The sequence below is a fragment of the Limulus polyphemus genome, unplaced genomic scaffold, assembly GCF_000517525.1.
Source record: "Limulus polyphemus unplaced genomic scaffold, Limulus_polyphemus-2.1.2 Scaffold2426, whole genome shotgun sequence".
Taxonomy (NCBI): domain Eukaryota; kingdom Metazoa; phylum Arthropoda; class Merostomata; order Xiphosura; family Limulidae; genus Limulus; species Limulus polyphemus.
In genome coordinates, this window is record NW_013668036.1 from 74,647 (window position 1) to 89,728 (window position 15,082).

At 32.7% G+C, this 15,082-nt stretch overlaps 1 protein-coding gene across 1 annotated transcript in view; it reads left to right on the forward strand.

The window, feature by feature from the left end:
- Positions 1 to 10,695, forward strand: part of LOC106466924 (ecdysone-induced protein 78C-like) — a 58,278-nt gene extending 47,583 nt beyond the window's left edge. The window contains exons 3-8 of the mRNA XM_022395020.1: positions 2,491 to 2,632; positions 4,717 to 4,928; positions 5,657 to 5,983; positions 7,426 to 7,531; positions 8,928 to 9,207; positions 9,898 to 10,695. Coding sequence (XP_022250728.1) covers positions 2,491 to 2,632; positions 4,717 to 4,928; positions 5,657 to 5,983; positions 7,426 to 7,531; positions 8,928 to 9,196 — 1,056 coding nt within the window. The 3' untranslated portion in view covers positions 9,197 to 9,207; positions 9,898 to 10,695. The remainder of the gene's footprint in view (positions 1 to 2,490; positions 2,633 to 4,716; positions 4,929 to 5,656; positions 5,984 to 7,425; positions 7,532 to 8,927; positions 9,208 to 9,897) is intronic.
- Positions 10,696 to 15,082: the final 4,387 nt, after the last annotated feature.

The window sequence follows — 15,082 nt, forward strand, 5'->3', positions numbered from 1 at the left end:
TACTATATATATATATATATATATATACAAATAACGTTTCAAGGAAATACCTCACTAATGTTTATACGACTAATATATTGTTACGACAGCGGAAGTCACGTGACGCTCCTGGCGCATTGGAGCTGGTGGTGTGTGGGAGGAGTTTCTTGAATGATCGTGAATTTCCTAGTTTGTTCCAGGCGCCGCTTTTTTTAGTATATAAGCCCGGCAAATAAAGCGAGATAATAATGGCAGATAGATAGATATAGAGACAGATAATTGAGTCAAGCGAGCGGTAGTGACGGTAATATAAAGTGTGTGTGTTTTGTTATCGAGATTGCAAACGTATTGACTGTAAAAATTATGTGTATTGCAAAGTTGTATCGAGAAAGAATAAAGTAGTTTTAATTAAGAAAGGACTTGTATCGCTGAAGTTTCTCGGAAAGAATTTCTACGGGAAATTAACAAACAAGTAGATACGCAACAATATAAACTTACTTCTTCAACTTCACTGCTAATTGATCAAGTAACTGAATATATCCGACAACTAACACTAATCAAAATACTTCACTGAATGATCGGCACTCTACCAATTGAAAACTGGCTCAAAGTTTCATAGATTCTCGTATTTACAACTTATGTCTCGCTTCTAGATATATGTCTAAGTTACCCATTTTTTATGACGTCATCTGGAACATTCTAGGATTACTTTTATAAACTTTTCGCTCTTAACATCATGCGCCCTCTTGCTAACATATAAGCTTAACATTAATTTAAAGAAGCATTATCTCGGGAGTACTCTAACAATATCTTCATTACAACTTAGATATTTCCACTTAATTTGGTTTTCCTGAATGTGGAACTATCCTGGATAATGTACGACCATCGAGATGAACAAATGACATTGTATGCAAATGTAGTCTAAATTCATAAGTTAGAAATGTTTCTGTTCACAAGTCATACAGATTGGAGAAAGGATATATTGCACAAGTATTTGCAACATCTCCCTGTCTGGATCATAATGGTTGATAAGTTACTATGCACGAATAAGTTTTGTACCATATTGTTTGAACCTGTTTTTTATATGGTTGTAAATTGATGTGTTGTGCTCACTGATTATAAAGATTTGTAAAGGTTATTATGCACGAGTAAGAACACATACTTATCGTTTTAATTTGTATTTCAGTGGGGATTTACTGTCTGAATCGCAAAATTTACCAAAATAGTTTTATCAAAAATTGGTTCAGTATCTCATTTGGCTGATTCTCATGGTTTAGTGAGTATGTAAATATACGCTGTTTGTATTTTGTGATCAGGACTAAATAAGGTATTTTGCATAGACGACTTAAGTCAATCATTGTTTGTCTCGTGGGTTCATCGTTATTTTGTTCTGTGGATGCTTTATGAAATATTAATAATTACAAATATGATTATATCCTATAGCTAACAGGTCATCCTGGCCATAGATTAGTTTCCTGTTTAAACTAATTGCAAACATTTTTTACACCCACCTTAGAGTTATGACATTGATAGATTTGCTGTGAAATGCTGTTGAAGATTTTGGATTTTATGTCTTGTTTAAAGCGCCATCTATTATTTTAATTTCAAAGTTCTACTTTTTTTGTTTGAAATGAAATATTTTATTTTTGTGAAAACAATTTAGACAATTTTTGACGCCTTAAAAGACAATAACATAATACTGAGATCGGAAGGACTTTTTTTAGAAAAAATATTTAGTCGTTTTTGTTTTGTTTTTTCAAACTGTAACAACCGGTTATTTGGCTATCTATAGTATATACCGGCGCGATACACGTCGTTACTGCCTCAGACATTCATGAATCATGGAGAAGGTTAGGCTCACCTGATGCTACTTCCGTCTTCTGTGAAACTGTTCTAGAGTCTAACTAGTTCATCAACATAAATATACACGCACACAAAATACGACATTATACTGTTACTGTATATAGACGTAATAGTAACTGGAGGCCACATTTACTGGCCTGCTGGAGCTCACTGTCACGGCCACAAAAGTTCGTTGAACTCGACAGGAAGACTATGGGCTTACCAAACACCATCTCACCAGCTGGAAAAGTATCGTTACAGTGTGATGTCACGCACGCTTTAGTTAGTAGCGCGACCTGTTGGTGAACCTGACCGTCGGTGTTAGTAGTGCAGGAATTGTTTCTTGTCTTTTTTTGATGCCCTATCTAGCTCGTTGCGTTACTTCATTTGTTTGGCAAGTCTAACCTGTTATGTTTTTATTAGATTATTTAATCAAACTCCGTGTAGTAAACTTTTAGGTACCAGACGTCGTTTTACCGTATCCATTTTATAATTGTATAATACGATTTACGATGGCCGAGAATGTGATATTTGTTCGAATGATAATCTGAATTACTTACGATAAGTTATTTTTCATCATTCAATCTCTGTCGTTCTAGCTCTATGAAATTTACATGCTTTTAAAAATCCATCGGTATTTCAAAGAAAACTTTTCATGCCATCTTTCAGGGATTTTTCAGAAGAAGCATACAGAAACAGATCGAATACCGGTGTCTCCGAGACGGCAAATGCTTAGTTATTCGTCTAAACCGCAATCGTTGTCAGTATTGCCGCTTTAAAAAGTGTCTCGCCGTGGGAATGTCCAGAGACTGTAAGTGTGCATTAATAATATTACTTGTAAAACGTGTAAAATTTTCTTATAAGTTGCCTTAACCTATTCAGTTTTACTTAATATTTGCGAACTTTGTGAAAACTGTGACGCATATGCAAATTTAGTAACTATTACTTTTATGTAGAAACAAAGTAAATCATTTCGCCATCTTCGGTGTACAAATTTATCTAAGTAACTTACGTTCATTCCTGATGTAAATTCACAGAAACGTACACCAGATAGTGTATTCGAAAAAGGTTGATGATATAAATATATCGGACTCTATGATATATATCCTTCAATATTATGGATTTTTTCGCGCCATTTTCCACAAAAAGAAAAAAGAAAAGAGACGTGAGTGTTAATACAGTAATTGATGGTGTACATAAATATTGCTATTTTCAATTAAATACTGTATTATGTAAATTTGGTGTTAATATAAATCAAAAATTTTTTAATGAAAATAATGAATCAATTTTGTATGACAGTACAGTTTTTACAATACGGATTAGCGATGATTAGCTCGAGCAAAGACTTTTGGTTATAAATAAGAAGTGAGGTATTGATAGCGAAAAAAAAATCATCAGACGAAGACGTAAACCTTGCTGTCGTCGTGAAACTGTAGAATTGGTCTGCTGGAGTGCCATTTAAGATTTCAATAGTGGGACAACTTTTATTTGATGTCCAGGGAATCGTAAACAATCTTGAGTTTTTGAAAACTGGTCTATTTTGGGAGCATTTTTTCGAATTTTTTTTTTTTCAAATAACGTAAATTACATTTTATATGTATATATTGTTCTCAAAATCAAAAAAATATCTCCCTCCCCCAGTTTATTCTGTTTTATAACAGCTTACATCCCTGATTTGGAGATAAGCTATCACTGTGTATGAAAAAAATATCAAAATTTAAACACGAAAAACCGTTTAGTCATAGCGCTAACGATTGACTCAGTTGTATAATCTATAAAATTTATTCTGGGTTGTTGTTGAATCATTTGGGTTATTGGCCAGTGAGAAAAACAACAACAACAACAAAAAAAAAAAAAACAACAATTAAAGAACTTGCTTTGAAGTTCATGAACGTTAGAATTGAATTACATTACATGTAGTGGATAAGCCAATGTGGTAAATGTGAGTGGACTTAACAGGTTTTGTGCTCAATAACATCTTTGACTCACAGACGAACTCCGTGTGAGTAGTGGTGATATTTATATTGCGTTAAATTTTCTTTGCCCTCAATGTACGTCATAGTAGTATAATGGATTTTAAAGTTAAATTTCACAGAAAATGTATCTCTGCGTGATTACCAAATTATTAAAACTCATTAACCTGGGTTACTTTTAAAGTAATGGCACTATTTTTCAAAGTATGGTTGCAAGTAGAACTATATATAATTTCATTTGATGAATATTTTGTAAATTCTTTATGTATTCGAGATGGTATTTGTTATTACAATATAATATGTTGCCGTTTTAAAATATAGATTGCTTTGTTCTTTATGGATGTATTTTGCAGTATATCGACACTCCGGATCGGTCGTGGCTTTGTAGTCAGTGTGTCGAGCTGCAGATGGCAAAGCTAAGGTTCTAGCTTCCTATACTGCTAAAAACACTCCACGCTTTAGGCATTATAACTATGACAATTCTTCCCGTTATTCGGATAAGGTTAGCCATGTAGGTGGCGAGTGTTGGTGTCTGGTTGACCTCTCTCCAGTCAGTAGTTTTAAAATGAGGATGGCCTGCCCGAACCTTAATTGGGGTCTTTGTTCTAACCGTTTATCCATTTGTTATATAAGATGTCACTCAGGTTAAAAATTACAAAACTTCCTGTAGTTATTTGTATTGTATTTGGTGTTTTAAAGAGGTCTCACGCTTGTTAAAAAGTTTCAGAAGGTTGAAATATATTTACAAGCGTTTAAATGAGAGTCATGCGAACATGCTTCTATATTATGTAAATATACTTAGATCTGATTCAAAGTTAAAACATTGTTAGTAGTCCAGACACTTGAGCTGCAAATGTGATTTCATTGATTATCTTTTTGATTATGTAGTGTACATGTTTCGTTTTATAATGGTGTTTTACAGCTGTTCGGTATGGTCGAGTACCAAAAAGGTCAAGAGAACGAAATGACGATGGCCGAGTTACTCAGGCAGAAGCTGATCAGTCAGCGAGAGAACTAGAGAACAAACAACTGGCCATGTACGATATCATTCTGACTATATCTCAAGCCCACCACGCCAACTGTGCCTACACAGAAGAAAAGACAAGATGCTTAGCCCGAAAACCAGCAATATTTGTAAGCACCGAGGTTTTGTAAATGTTTTTCACTTGTAAAACTTTAACCAGATGCAATAACTCTAGAGTTATTGGCTGTATTGACTTTAACGCGTTTTCCTAAACTGTTTATGCGCCAAATTACTTGCGGGTGCAACATACTCACAAAAAACCCCAACAAAAAACAATAATATTGCAATTAATACCTCCTAATTCTTGCTGGGGTTCTACATTTTTTTACATAAAAATAAGTGATTAGTTCTTTACAATTAGTGGTCTAACAGTCAAAAACAAAATTACTTATTTTGATGGAGTCCACCGATTGTTAACCGTGTAAAATTATGTCGGCTATTGGAGGCTTAAGACGGAACTTTTCAAATATAAACACAAACATTTTATTTTTTAACTTCAATATAAATATCTTAAGACAGGCAACTATTTTTTTCTTTTGTAATGTATTACTTATAATTATTGTTTAATGCATGCAAATAAATTCATATTAAGATCTGATAGTTCAGGTTTTAAAAAAATATTTGTAACATGCCTACGTCAGGTTTTATACATTATTTTAAGCCTTGATAGAAACCAGGTTCGTAATATAACACGCCTTCTTTCTTTCTTTCTGTTTTGTTCATTAAGTTCTCTTAGACATTAATATAGAATTAGAATAATTTTTAGCATCATATCCTAGAAACACATCTACACCCAAGCTAATGTTTCTAATTTTGTTCTTTTATTTTTTTCATTTAGCAGAGTTTAAACGAAGTTCAACCGGCCACATCTGATGACAATGGAAGCGGACAGATTACTGCTGACAGCTTGGAACATCAGAAGATTGTTATGTGGCAGCATTTTGCTGTACTGGTCACTCCGTCCATCCAAAGGGTGGTGGAATTTGCAAAGCGTGTCCCCGGATTCTTAGAGTTAACTCAAGATGATCAGCTTATCCTTATCAAGTTAGGTTTTTTTGAAGTCTGGCTTGTCCACATTGCCAGAATGATCAACACGTTAGAAAACAGTGTAACGTTCAGCGACGGAAGTTATGTCTCCAGGCAGCAAATGGAGCTGATGTTTGATGTAAGTTACCGTGACTTAAAGAATCGAACTGATCGTATGTATTATAGAACTTTGTAATTGTTTGGCTAATTTACCTAGTTATTGATAATGTCTTACCTGAATTTTCGTGATACATAGAAAATGCACAACAAAATGTAGAAAGTACAGATAGTGGTGGATTGGAAAGTTTTAATTACCATTTGAAAGTTCTCAGGTTAACAAATGTCTTACTTTGTGACTTATATTTTCAGTAATAATTCATTATATTTGATACAATATATTATTAAAGAAAATTTAAAACTATGTATTATTATTGTGAATGGAGACAGAACATCTTGTGTCTTGACACAAAAGTAAAATCAACGAATTAAAGCAAAACAGAGATAAGCCAAATACTTTAATATAATTTATCTTGCCTTGAATTACAGTGGAATGTATTGCCAAACTAAATATCTTACTATGGAATATACACATTTAAAATTGTTTTGGCTCAAAACAGAGTACTCTCAGATCTCTGATACCTAAATAATAGAAGAAATGTAATATGTTTTCATATTTAAATGTATCATTTGTGTTGCTATTATATTTTTTTACCCACTGTTTGACCTGATCATGGTACAGTTTGCTGGACTGTATCAGAGATTCTGTGGATTACATCCAATTAGCACTAAGAATAAATGTCTTACTCCACACCATGGGTGCATAATATGAATGATGGTCAAATTCCATAATTTGGTCTGAAAAAAGTTGGTGCTGTAGACTAGTTTCCTTCTCTCTAGTCTACCACTTTAAAATTAAGGATGGATAGCACAGATAGTCTTCATCTAACTTTGTGCAAAATTCAATAAACAAATCAAAATGTTTGGTGTTGAAAATATGGTATTTAATGTCTGTAATCCAACAAATGACATTAGTGTAATATGCAAAAAACACAATGTGTTTATAAGGAAGACATTTAGAGACATAAAAATAGGGTGTGCTATTATGATATAGCTATACCTGCATAATCATTAAATCAGAAAGCACAATGTACCATGATTAAGTATTTTTATTTTACATTGAGTTAAAGTGTAAATTGTGTGATTTGAACTATTTGGATGATGGAACATAAATTACATAAACAGATTATTAAGATCAAACCTTTGCAGTTAATCTTTGAACAAATAAAAAAAATCCAATTGTATGTAAAGAAGGACATAAGTTGACTTTTTCACATTTTGTGAAGCTATGCTTGTTTAAGTTGTTTTATTAATATCTTTTTTATTAACTGAAAAGCACCTTGAAGTTAACATTATAGGGTAATTAATACATCAGTTCTGTCACAGATAAGTTTACCAAAATTGAATCCTAGTTAATTAAGAAGTATGTCCTGGAAAAGTAAGAATTAAAAGTACAATACAGAAATAAACATTTATATCACACTGTTTGAATTTCAGCTGCATTGTTGTTGTTGTTTTTTACAGAACGAATTTGTGTCTTCTATGTTTAACTTTGTTGTGACCTTCAACAACTTCCAGTTGAATGACACAGAGATTGGGTTATTTTCAGCAGTAGTGCTGCTGACATCAGGTGTGTAGATGCTATTTATTTTCATTAGTGAAATTGCTTATATAGTAATGACATTTCCTGGGCAGCTTGCTGTCCATCACATCATTAAGAAACAAAAAATAAAAGTACTACTATGGTTTACTCTCTATGTTACCGTATGTTATAACGGCTTTCAATATCACAAGATATTTTAGCACTCAATATTATTTTGCAATACACACTGATGTAAAGAACAATAATACTTTCTGATTTTGTCAAAATTATCTTTTTCTGTGCATATGTATATAACATGAGAATATTGGTGGCAAAAATATTTCTACTACCATGTCATAAAATAGCTGGTTCAGATTGGAGTGCCCTTTATGCTAAATTCATTTGCATAGTGTTTAATCATTTAGAAAACTAAAGATCTTCAGTAACCAATGATCAAATGTAAATACTTAAACAAAAGTTCAATGTGACTACTTAAGAATATTATAAAAACTATTTCACATGATGTTTTGGGCTATTACCCTTTTTCAAACCTACTTTCAAGTCAATCAGTATATTTTAAATTGTTCATTACCTATATTCCTATAATGTTCTTTGTCTATTTCATGTATAGCACACAGAAGTATAGCATTCATGTATATGTAACTGTTTTTGTTTTTTTATAAAACTGTATTTGTAAAGTAGAAACAATTTATTTGAAAATATATTACATGCTCAATGGGAACTACCATATTGGCCCGATTATAGGGCGATCTCAAATGTAAGGCGACCTCCATTTTCAGAAACCATGGGAAAGAAAAAAATTTAATGTCATAACTCCTTTTTTAGGTCCATGAAATGCTTTTCTTGTAGAATGTGCATTAAGGAATTCAGTTTTTTGTTTCCACCAATGCCTCAAACTATTTTCATTTATACCAAATTTTCTAGCAGCAGGACAATTGTTCATTTTTCTGCCTCATGCACCATCATAATTTTAAGATTTGCATCATAACACCATTGAAATCCTTTTGTTAATTTGACACCTTCTTGTTTCCTGTCTTTCAACTTGGTCACTCATTCTTGTACAAGGGTCAGTCACTAAGATGAGACTCACAGACAACACTTATTATAAAATTGAAAATGATCACAGTCAAAGCAATAATGCACCAGCAAAATCAATACTATAACTGAACAGCCTGCATGCAGATTAGTTACAAGAATTAGCGATGACCTTGAGTGAACATCTTACAAATGCTATCTGGACATTCAGGAAAACGACAGGCTAGAGTAGGGGCCGTGGTCTGGTGTGATTCTAATTTTACAGCCTAATTATGAATCAAAAGACATTGCCTTATAATCAGGCCAATACGGTACATCTAGAATGTACATAATAATCAGCTTAAAATTGATGAAGAAACACTGATTAGTGTTTTGTTTGGTTCTACAGAGAGGTTGGGCATTTATGACAACAAGAGTATAGATCAGCAACAGGAGAAGCTGATGGAAGCTTTGAAACTCCAGATTGGTCGCAACCATCCTAGTGAACAACATCTCTTTCCCTCCTTGATGATTAAGTTACCAGAGCTCCGTGCTCTTGGTGGGAAACATATGGAACACTTACAGTGGTTTCGAGCTAACTGGGCAAGGCTTAAGCTCCCTCCTCTTTTTGCTGAGATTTTTGATATACCAAAATGTGAGGAAGATTTAGTACAATGATGACGTTGTAGGTAAGTCTTAAGAAAATTATATTCATTTCTTCTAATTTTCTCCGTATCTTTTTGAAATTTTCAAAGTTAAAAAATAATATTAACTTTTAGAAAATAAATCTTCCAAGTAGTTTTTGATTTAAACTTACTTCGGGTGAATTGTGAACAAACATTTTAATTAATGTAAATCAAAACATGAGAGGAAACTTCTGAAGATCATGTTTTCTATATTGAAGCTTTCCCTTAATGTTCAGTGTGTATGACATTTAGCCTAATTATTTTTTTTTCTAAAAATCAAGAAATGTATATTTTAAAATTAAAACCTCCATATAAAATTGAGAAAAAACTATTTGATAACTTTCTAACTTAGTTTATATTTAGGAAAAACCTTTAAAAATTAAAATAATAGCTTCATTTGCAAGGGTATTCAAGGTTATGAGGCAGAAATGACTTGGGTATTTTTATATTTGACATCTTTTGGTTATGTTAAATAGATGAGAAGTTTAATTTTTGGTTTGAAAGTATCATTTCTGATGTTAAATACAAAATACTGATTTATAAATAAAAATCAGAATTTCAATTTATTAAGTGTTTTTTGCAGTCTCATTATCATATTTAAAAAAATACAAAAATTTAGAAGTTAAGATTGATCATCGACAGTTAGAGCACTAGAAGAACTATGTATTAAGAAACTGTTGTATTCTTTTTAAGATTCAAAAAGAAGTATAGTAGACCATGCCAGTCTGTCGTCCACTCGTGTTAATCACATGGCAGGTCCAGTTGTTCCCAGCCACCAGCAAGACACTCACTGCCCCATTCCCAGCATTCCAGATTCTAGAATAGCCACAAGAGAGACAGGAAGAACCCCGGGACCAGGAGATCATTGGAATTTATTGTGTTCATAAAACTCGACTGCAAGATTCATCTGTGTAGAGAAAGATATACTATGTGCAGTTTGATCAGTCACTCAGTGATTTCCTATGACCATAAAGTGTTAACTGATGTGTGGAGACTCCTTTTATACCATATTTGTTTTATTGTGTATGTTAAGGTTTCACTCAGTCCACAATCAAATATGGTAGCTGTGTACTGCACCTTCTCTCAAGCTTGACTTTTGTAATTTTAGGTAATCAATAGTATTGTTCATTTCATCAGTAAGCACTAAAGTTAATTCCACATCTTCCATAAACCTGTAATTTTTTGTTTTAGTTAAACAGTGGTTTTGTTTATATAACCACTGAATACTGTAATTACTTTGTACCTTCTACCAAGTTGCGAGTTGTTTTTGTCAAACAGCCAAAAGGTGAACTTTGTTCTATGTACCTCTATATAAGGGGTTGTTTTCTGTGTAATACATGTAGACTGTAGTTTTCTTCTTTTTTTTTTTAACTCCATTGTGAGATCCCTATTGTTGCAGTTTTCACTGCCACAGTTACACTGAGGCAAGTCCTCAAAACAATAAAGAATGAAAAATATTGTAAACCATTGAAGAGATCTATCCTATATTAATTCATGATGTGTGCTTGTGAATTTGTTTGTTTGCATATTCTTTCTACAGTTTTGGAACTAGCAGGACCAAGCTTGGCAGACTAGATGGTGTGGGGGTGTCCTTATTTTTATAATCAACCTATAAAGGGGGAACAAAGTATCCCCCAAAGGTCATCCAGGCATGATGGAGGAGGGGGGAAGTCCTAGGAGTAAGTTTGCAGGGTTGCTGAACTCAATGTGGCAGATTTTGCGTTTCTGGTCCTCATAGGGGTTCCTTTTTTGAAACAATGTACATATTCCCACTGACAAGCTAGTAGGACCAGACTTCACCCACAGCTTAGGAACCAAAGGAAATGTCCTGATGCTTTGAGGGGGCAGACCCCTGGGTAGCTCTAAGTAATTGGGGATAACGAAGGATCTTAAACATATATTGGGATGTTTTTGAATCAAGAGGAGCCCTTTGAACTCATTAGCAATATTATTTATAAACTTTACAAAAAGAATATTCTAGCAAAATGTACAGTACTGATGAACTACATTTCCAATTCTTTAAGTTAATTTACAAGATTAAAATATATAAATATACATCTTTATAAAAACAAAAGGCCTTGAAGAAAGAAAAATTACTAGTTAAACTCAAAACATAGACAAAAATTTATGAATAGAGCCAGTGACTCTATTTAATCCAGTGGTTTCCAAAATTTATGTAGTGGTGCTCCCAACTGAGCATTATTTTTCTTCATACTGAATAATTTTCACAAGTGATAATAACAGCAAATATAGTAGTTTCTTTGCCTCTCTTTAATCAGTTTTTTCACAGGAAAATTTAAAGTGTTAAATATTTATTTTTTCGGGGGGGGGCATGCCACACAGTTTGGAAAACTACTTTTGATGTTTGTCAAAAGATTATGAACAGCTGCACTAAAAAGTACCAAAGAACAATCTCTATTACAGTATTTCTGTCACTGTGATAAAGAATGTTAAACATATAGCTGTACAAAAATATGCATTTATATTTATTTTTTTTACAATGAATTTGCATCATATCTATAGGAAAATCATAGTTGGATACCATTTACACACACAATTTTCTTACCTAAAACATAGCATATTTGGAAAATCTTGTTGTACACAATGCTAACTGCATCTGTGTTAAGATACTTTTTTAGTATGTTACATCACAATTTATGAAACTTGTGTATCAGTTAGTTTGTGAAGGACTAACGCTTGAGTTTCTAACAGAAATACATAATGGAATCATCTGTGTGAAACATGATACTCAGTGTAATACTCATTATGTTACTTTACAGAGGGAAAAAAACTATTAGCTCAAGATGATACCTACCCTGCCAAAATTTATATTTGTGTCCTCTAGTCCTACTATTATTACTGTTAAGTATGAAAAAAGATGATGCATCAACACTATCAATTCCCTTTACAATCTTAAACATCTCAATCACATCCCCCCTTTTTTTCAAGAGAAAACAGTTTGAAAGATTTCAACTTCTCGTATGACAACCCCCTCCATCCCAGGCACCATACTAGTAACCCTCCAACAATTCAATGTCCTTCCTAATACTCCAAATGTGGCCTAACTAGTGATTTATATAATGAAATTATAACCTCTTTAGACTTGTATTCAATATTTCTGTAGATATAACCTAAAATCCTATTAGCCCTACCACTAGCAATAAACACACTACTTGGATGGCTTAAAACTGATCAACTATTACACCAAGATATCTTTCTTTTATGACACTGATAAGGTTATTCCCATCCAAATTATACTTATAATTCAAATTATGATAACCCACATGCATTTATTATGATTAAAATCCATTTACTATATCTTTGCCCAACTCACTAAATGTTCTAAATCCTTTTGTAAATCATCAGCATCCTCTTCACAGCTAGCAACACCAAAGACATTAATATCATCTGCAAATTTAAGTAATTTATTGACTATCCCTTCATCTATGTCATTGATGTAAATAAGAAAAAGAGCAAAGGTCCTAAGACTGAGCCCCGAGGTATCTCACTTGTAACATTATTACAGTTTGACTGAACTCCATTTGTAACAACCTTCTGCTTTCTTCCATCCAACCACTCTTCTATCCAATTTGCTAACTTATCCACCACACCTATAGAAATAATTTTTACAAGCCATTTATGTGGCACCTTGTCAAATGCTTTCTGAAAATCCAGATACACCAAATCTACACCCTTACCCTCATCTACATAAGCAGCAACTTTTTCAAAGAATGTCAAAAGATTTGTAAGACAAGATTTTCCATTAGTGAAATCATGTTGACTATCTAATAAAATTCTAAACTTTGTTAAATGACTTTGCAAAGCATATTTTATCAGACTTTCTAAAACTTTTCCCACAATTGATGTACGACTAATGGGTCTATAATTACTGGAACAATTTTTATCACCTCCCTTGAAAAGGGGAGTGACATTAGCTAACTTTCAATCCTCTGGTACCTGCCCACTATTCAAGGACTTGCAAAAAATTGTAGCAAGTGGCTCACATATACAATACATAACCTCCTTCAAAATCCTTTGGGAAATATTATCTGGTCCAGGAGCCTTATAATTCTTTAAACTTTTCAATTTTTTCTTAACAAGCTCAGAATTAATGTAGTCAACTTGTTCAAATCTTGTTTCCATCTATCAACTGTTCAAGATGTGGAATACTGCTTAAATCTTCGTTAGTAAAAACTGAAGAAAAAGCAAATTTTAATAACCCAGCCTTCTCATGATCATCAACTATGAGCCTTTATCATCCCTCAAGGGTCTTACCCCCATCCTGACATTTTGTTTACCCTTAATGTATTTAAAGAAATCCTTACTGTTAATTTTTATATTTTCAGCTAACCTTTTCTCATACATCCTTTTTGATGTCCTAATTTTCTTTAATTTTATCTCTTATACTCTCTGTGAGCCAACCTGGTTTTTTACTAGCACTCTTTTCTTTCTATAAGGAATATGTTTACCTTGAATATTTGAAACTTTATCTTTACAAATTTTCCACATTTCATCAGTGTCTCCAAAAACTCAGCTGCCCAATTCACAATAGATAATCCTTGTCACATCCCTTCAGAATTTGCATTTTTGAAATTTGTAACCAAAATATCATTATTCCTTATTTCCATATGCAGCAAAACATTGAACATAATAGAGCAATGATCATTTGCACCCAGATGTTCCCCAATTTCCACCCTCTCAATCATTTCTGTATTTGAAGTTAACAATAAATCTAAAATAGCATTGTTTTTAGTAAGTTCCTTGACTAATTGGAGAAGAAAGCCATCTTGAACAGTTTCTAGAAACCTTTCTCCCTCACAGTTTGTCTCTTGCATTTCCCAATCTATATGCCTGAAATTAAAATCACCCATAATTATGACTTCATTAACAGCTAAAATCTTAATCTCATTGTAAAGTTTGTCACTAATTTCATCAGTATAATCTGATGATCTATAACAAGTTTCCACTAAAAGCCTTTCCCTTTATATCTACTAATAGAAACCCAAATATATTCAATCTCCTTGCTATTATCTTTTATATCCTCAACATCAACAGGATGTAGATCACATTTTACATATAAAGCCACTCCTTCCCCCCCCCTCTCTTTAGTACTCTATCCCTATTAAATAGCCTGTAACCCTGTATTTCAAAGAAATTTCTGTCGTCAAAATCATCTACATTTAACCAACTAGGATTCAAATTTTATAGAATAAGCAATTCCTGCACAACATTTAATAAAAACCTGTTTGATTATGCTGTTACCTTCTGGTCTCATGGTCATTGCCTTTTCTACACAACTTACTGGCCAAACACTATTTACTTGACTCAGTTTAAAAACAAAGGAATAAAATGAATATCATCTTATTAGCCTTTAAGCATGAGGGCCGAGATTCTACAGCTTCATAAAGTATTGCTACAATCATTGGTTTCTGTGTAATCTTGACCACTACTACTACTACTGATTTTAGCTCATCTTATTCTTGAAGTCTTACTTAATCATGTTGGCCAATACAGAATCAGCAGACTTCATTTTTGATTTTATATAAATTTTGTGCACAGGACCTACAAGGTCAGTTTATAAATACATAGCATCACAAACCAAAACATACAAACACCATACTTGTCAACCACACCACTGTTAATTAATTGTAACATTTAAGGAAATAATATTAAAATAATTTAATAAAGCTAATGGAAAACTACTAATCGGTGAAAAATGTTCATGCTCACATTCATGGATTTGTTATCTTATTGTGATATATTCTGCACATAATTATAGTATTTTGGCACTTGTGTATAAAGTAAAAATCATAAATAATATTCAACATTAAACTGGTACACAATTAAAAACATTTTATTTAGGCCTATCTATGGCCTT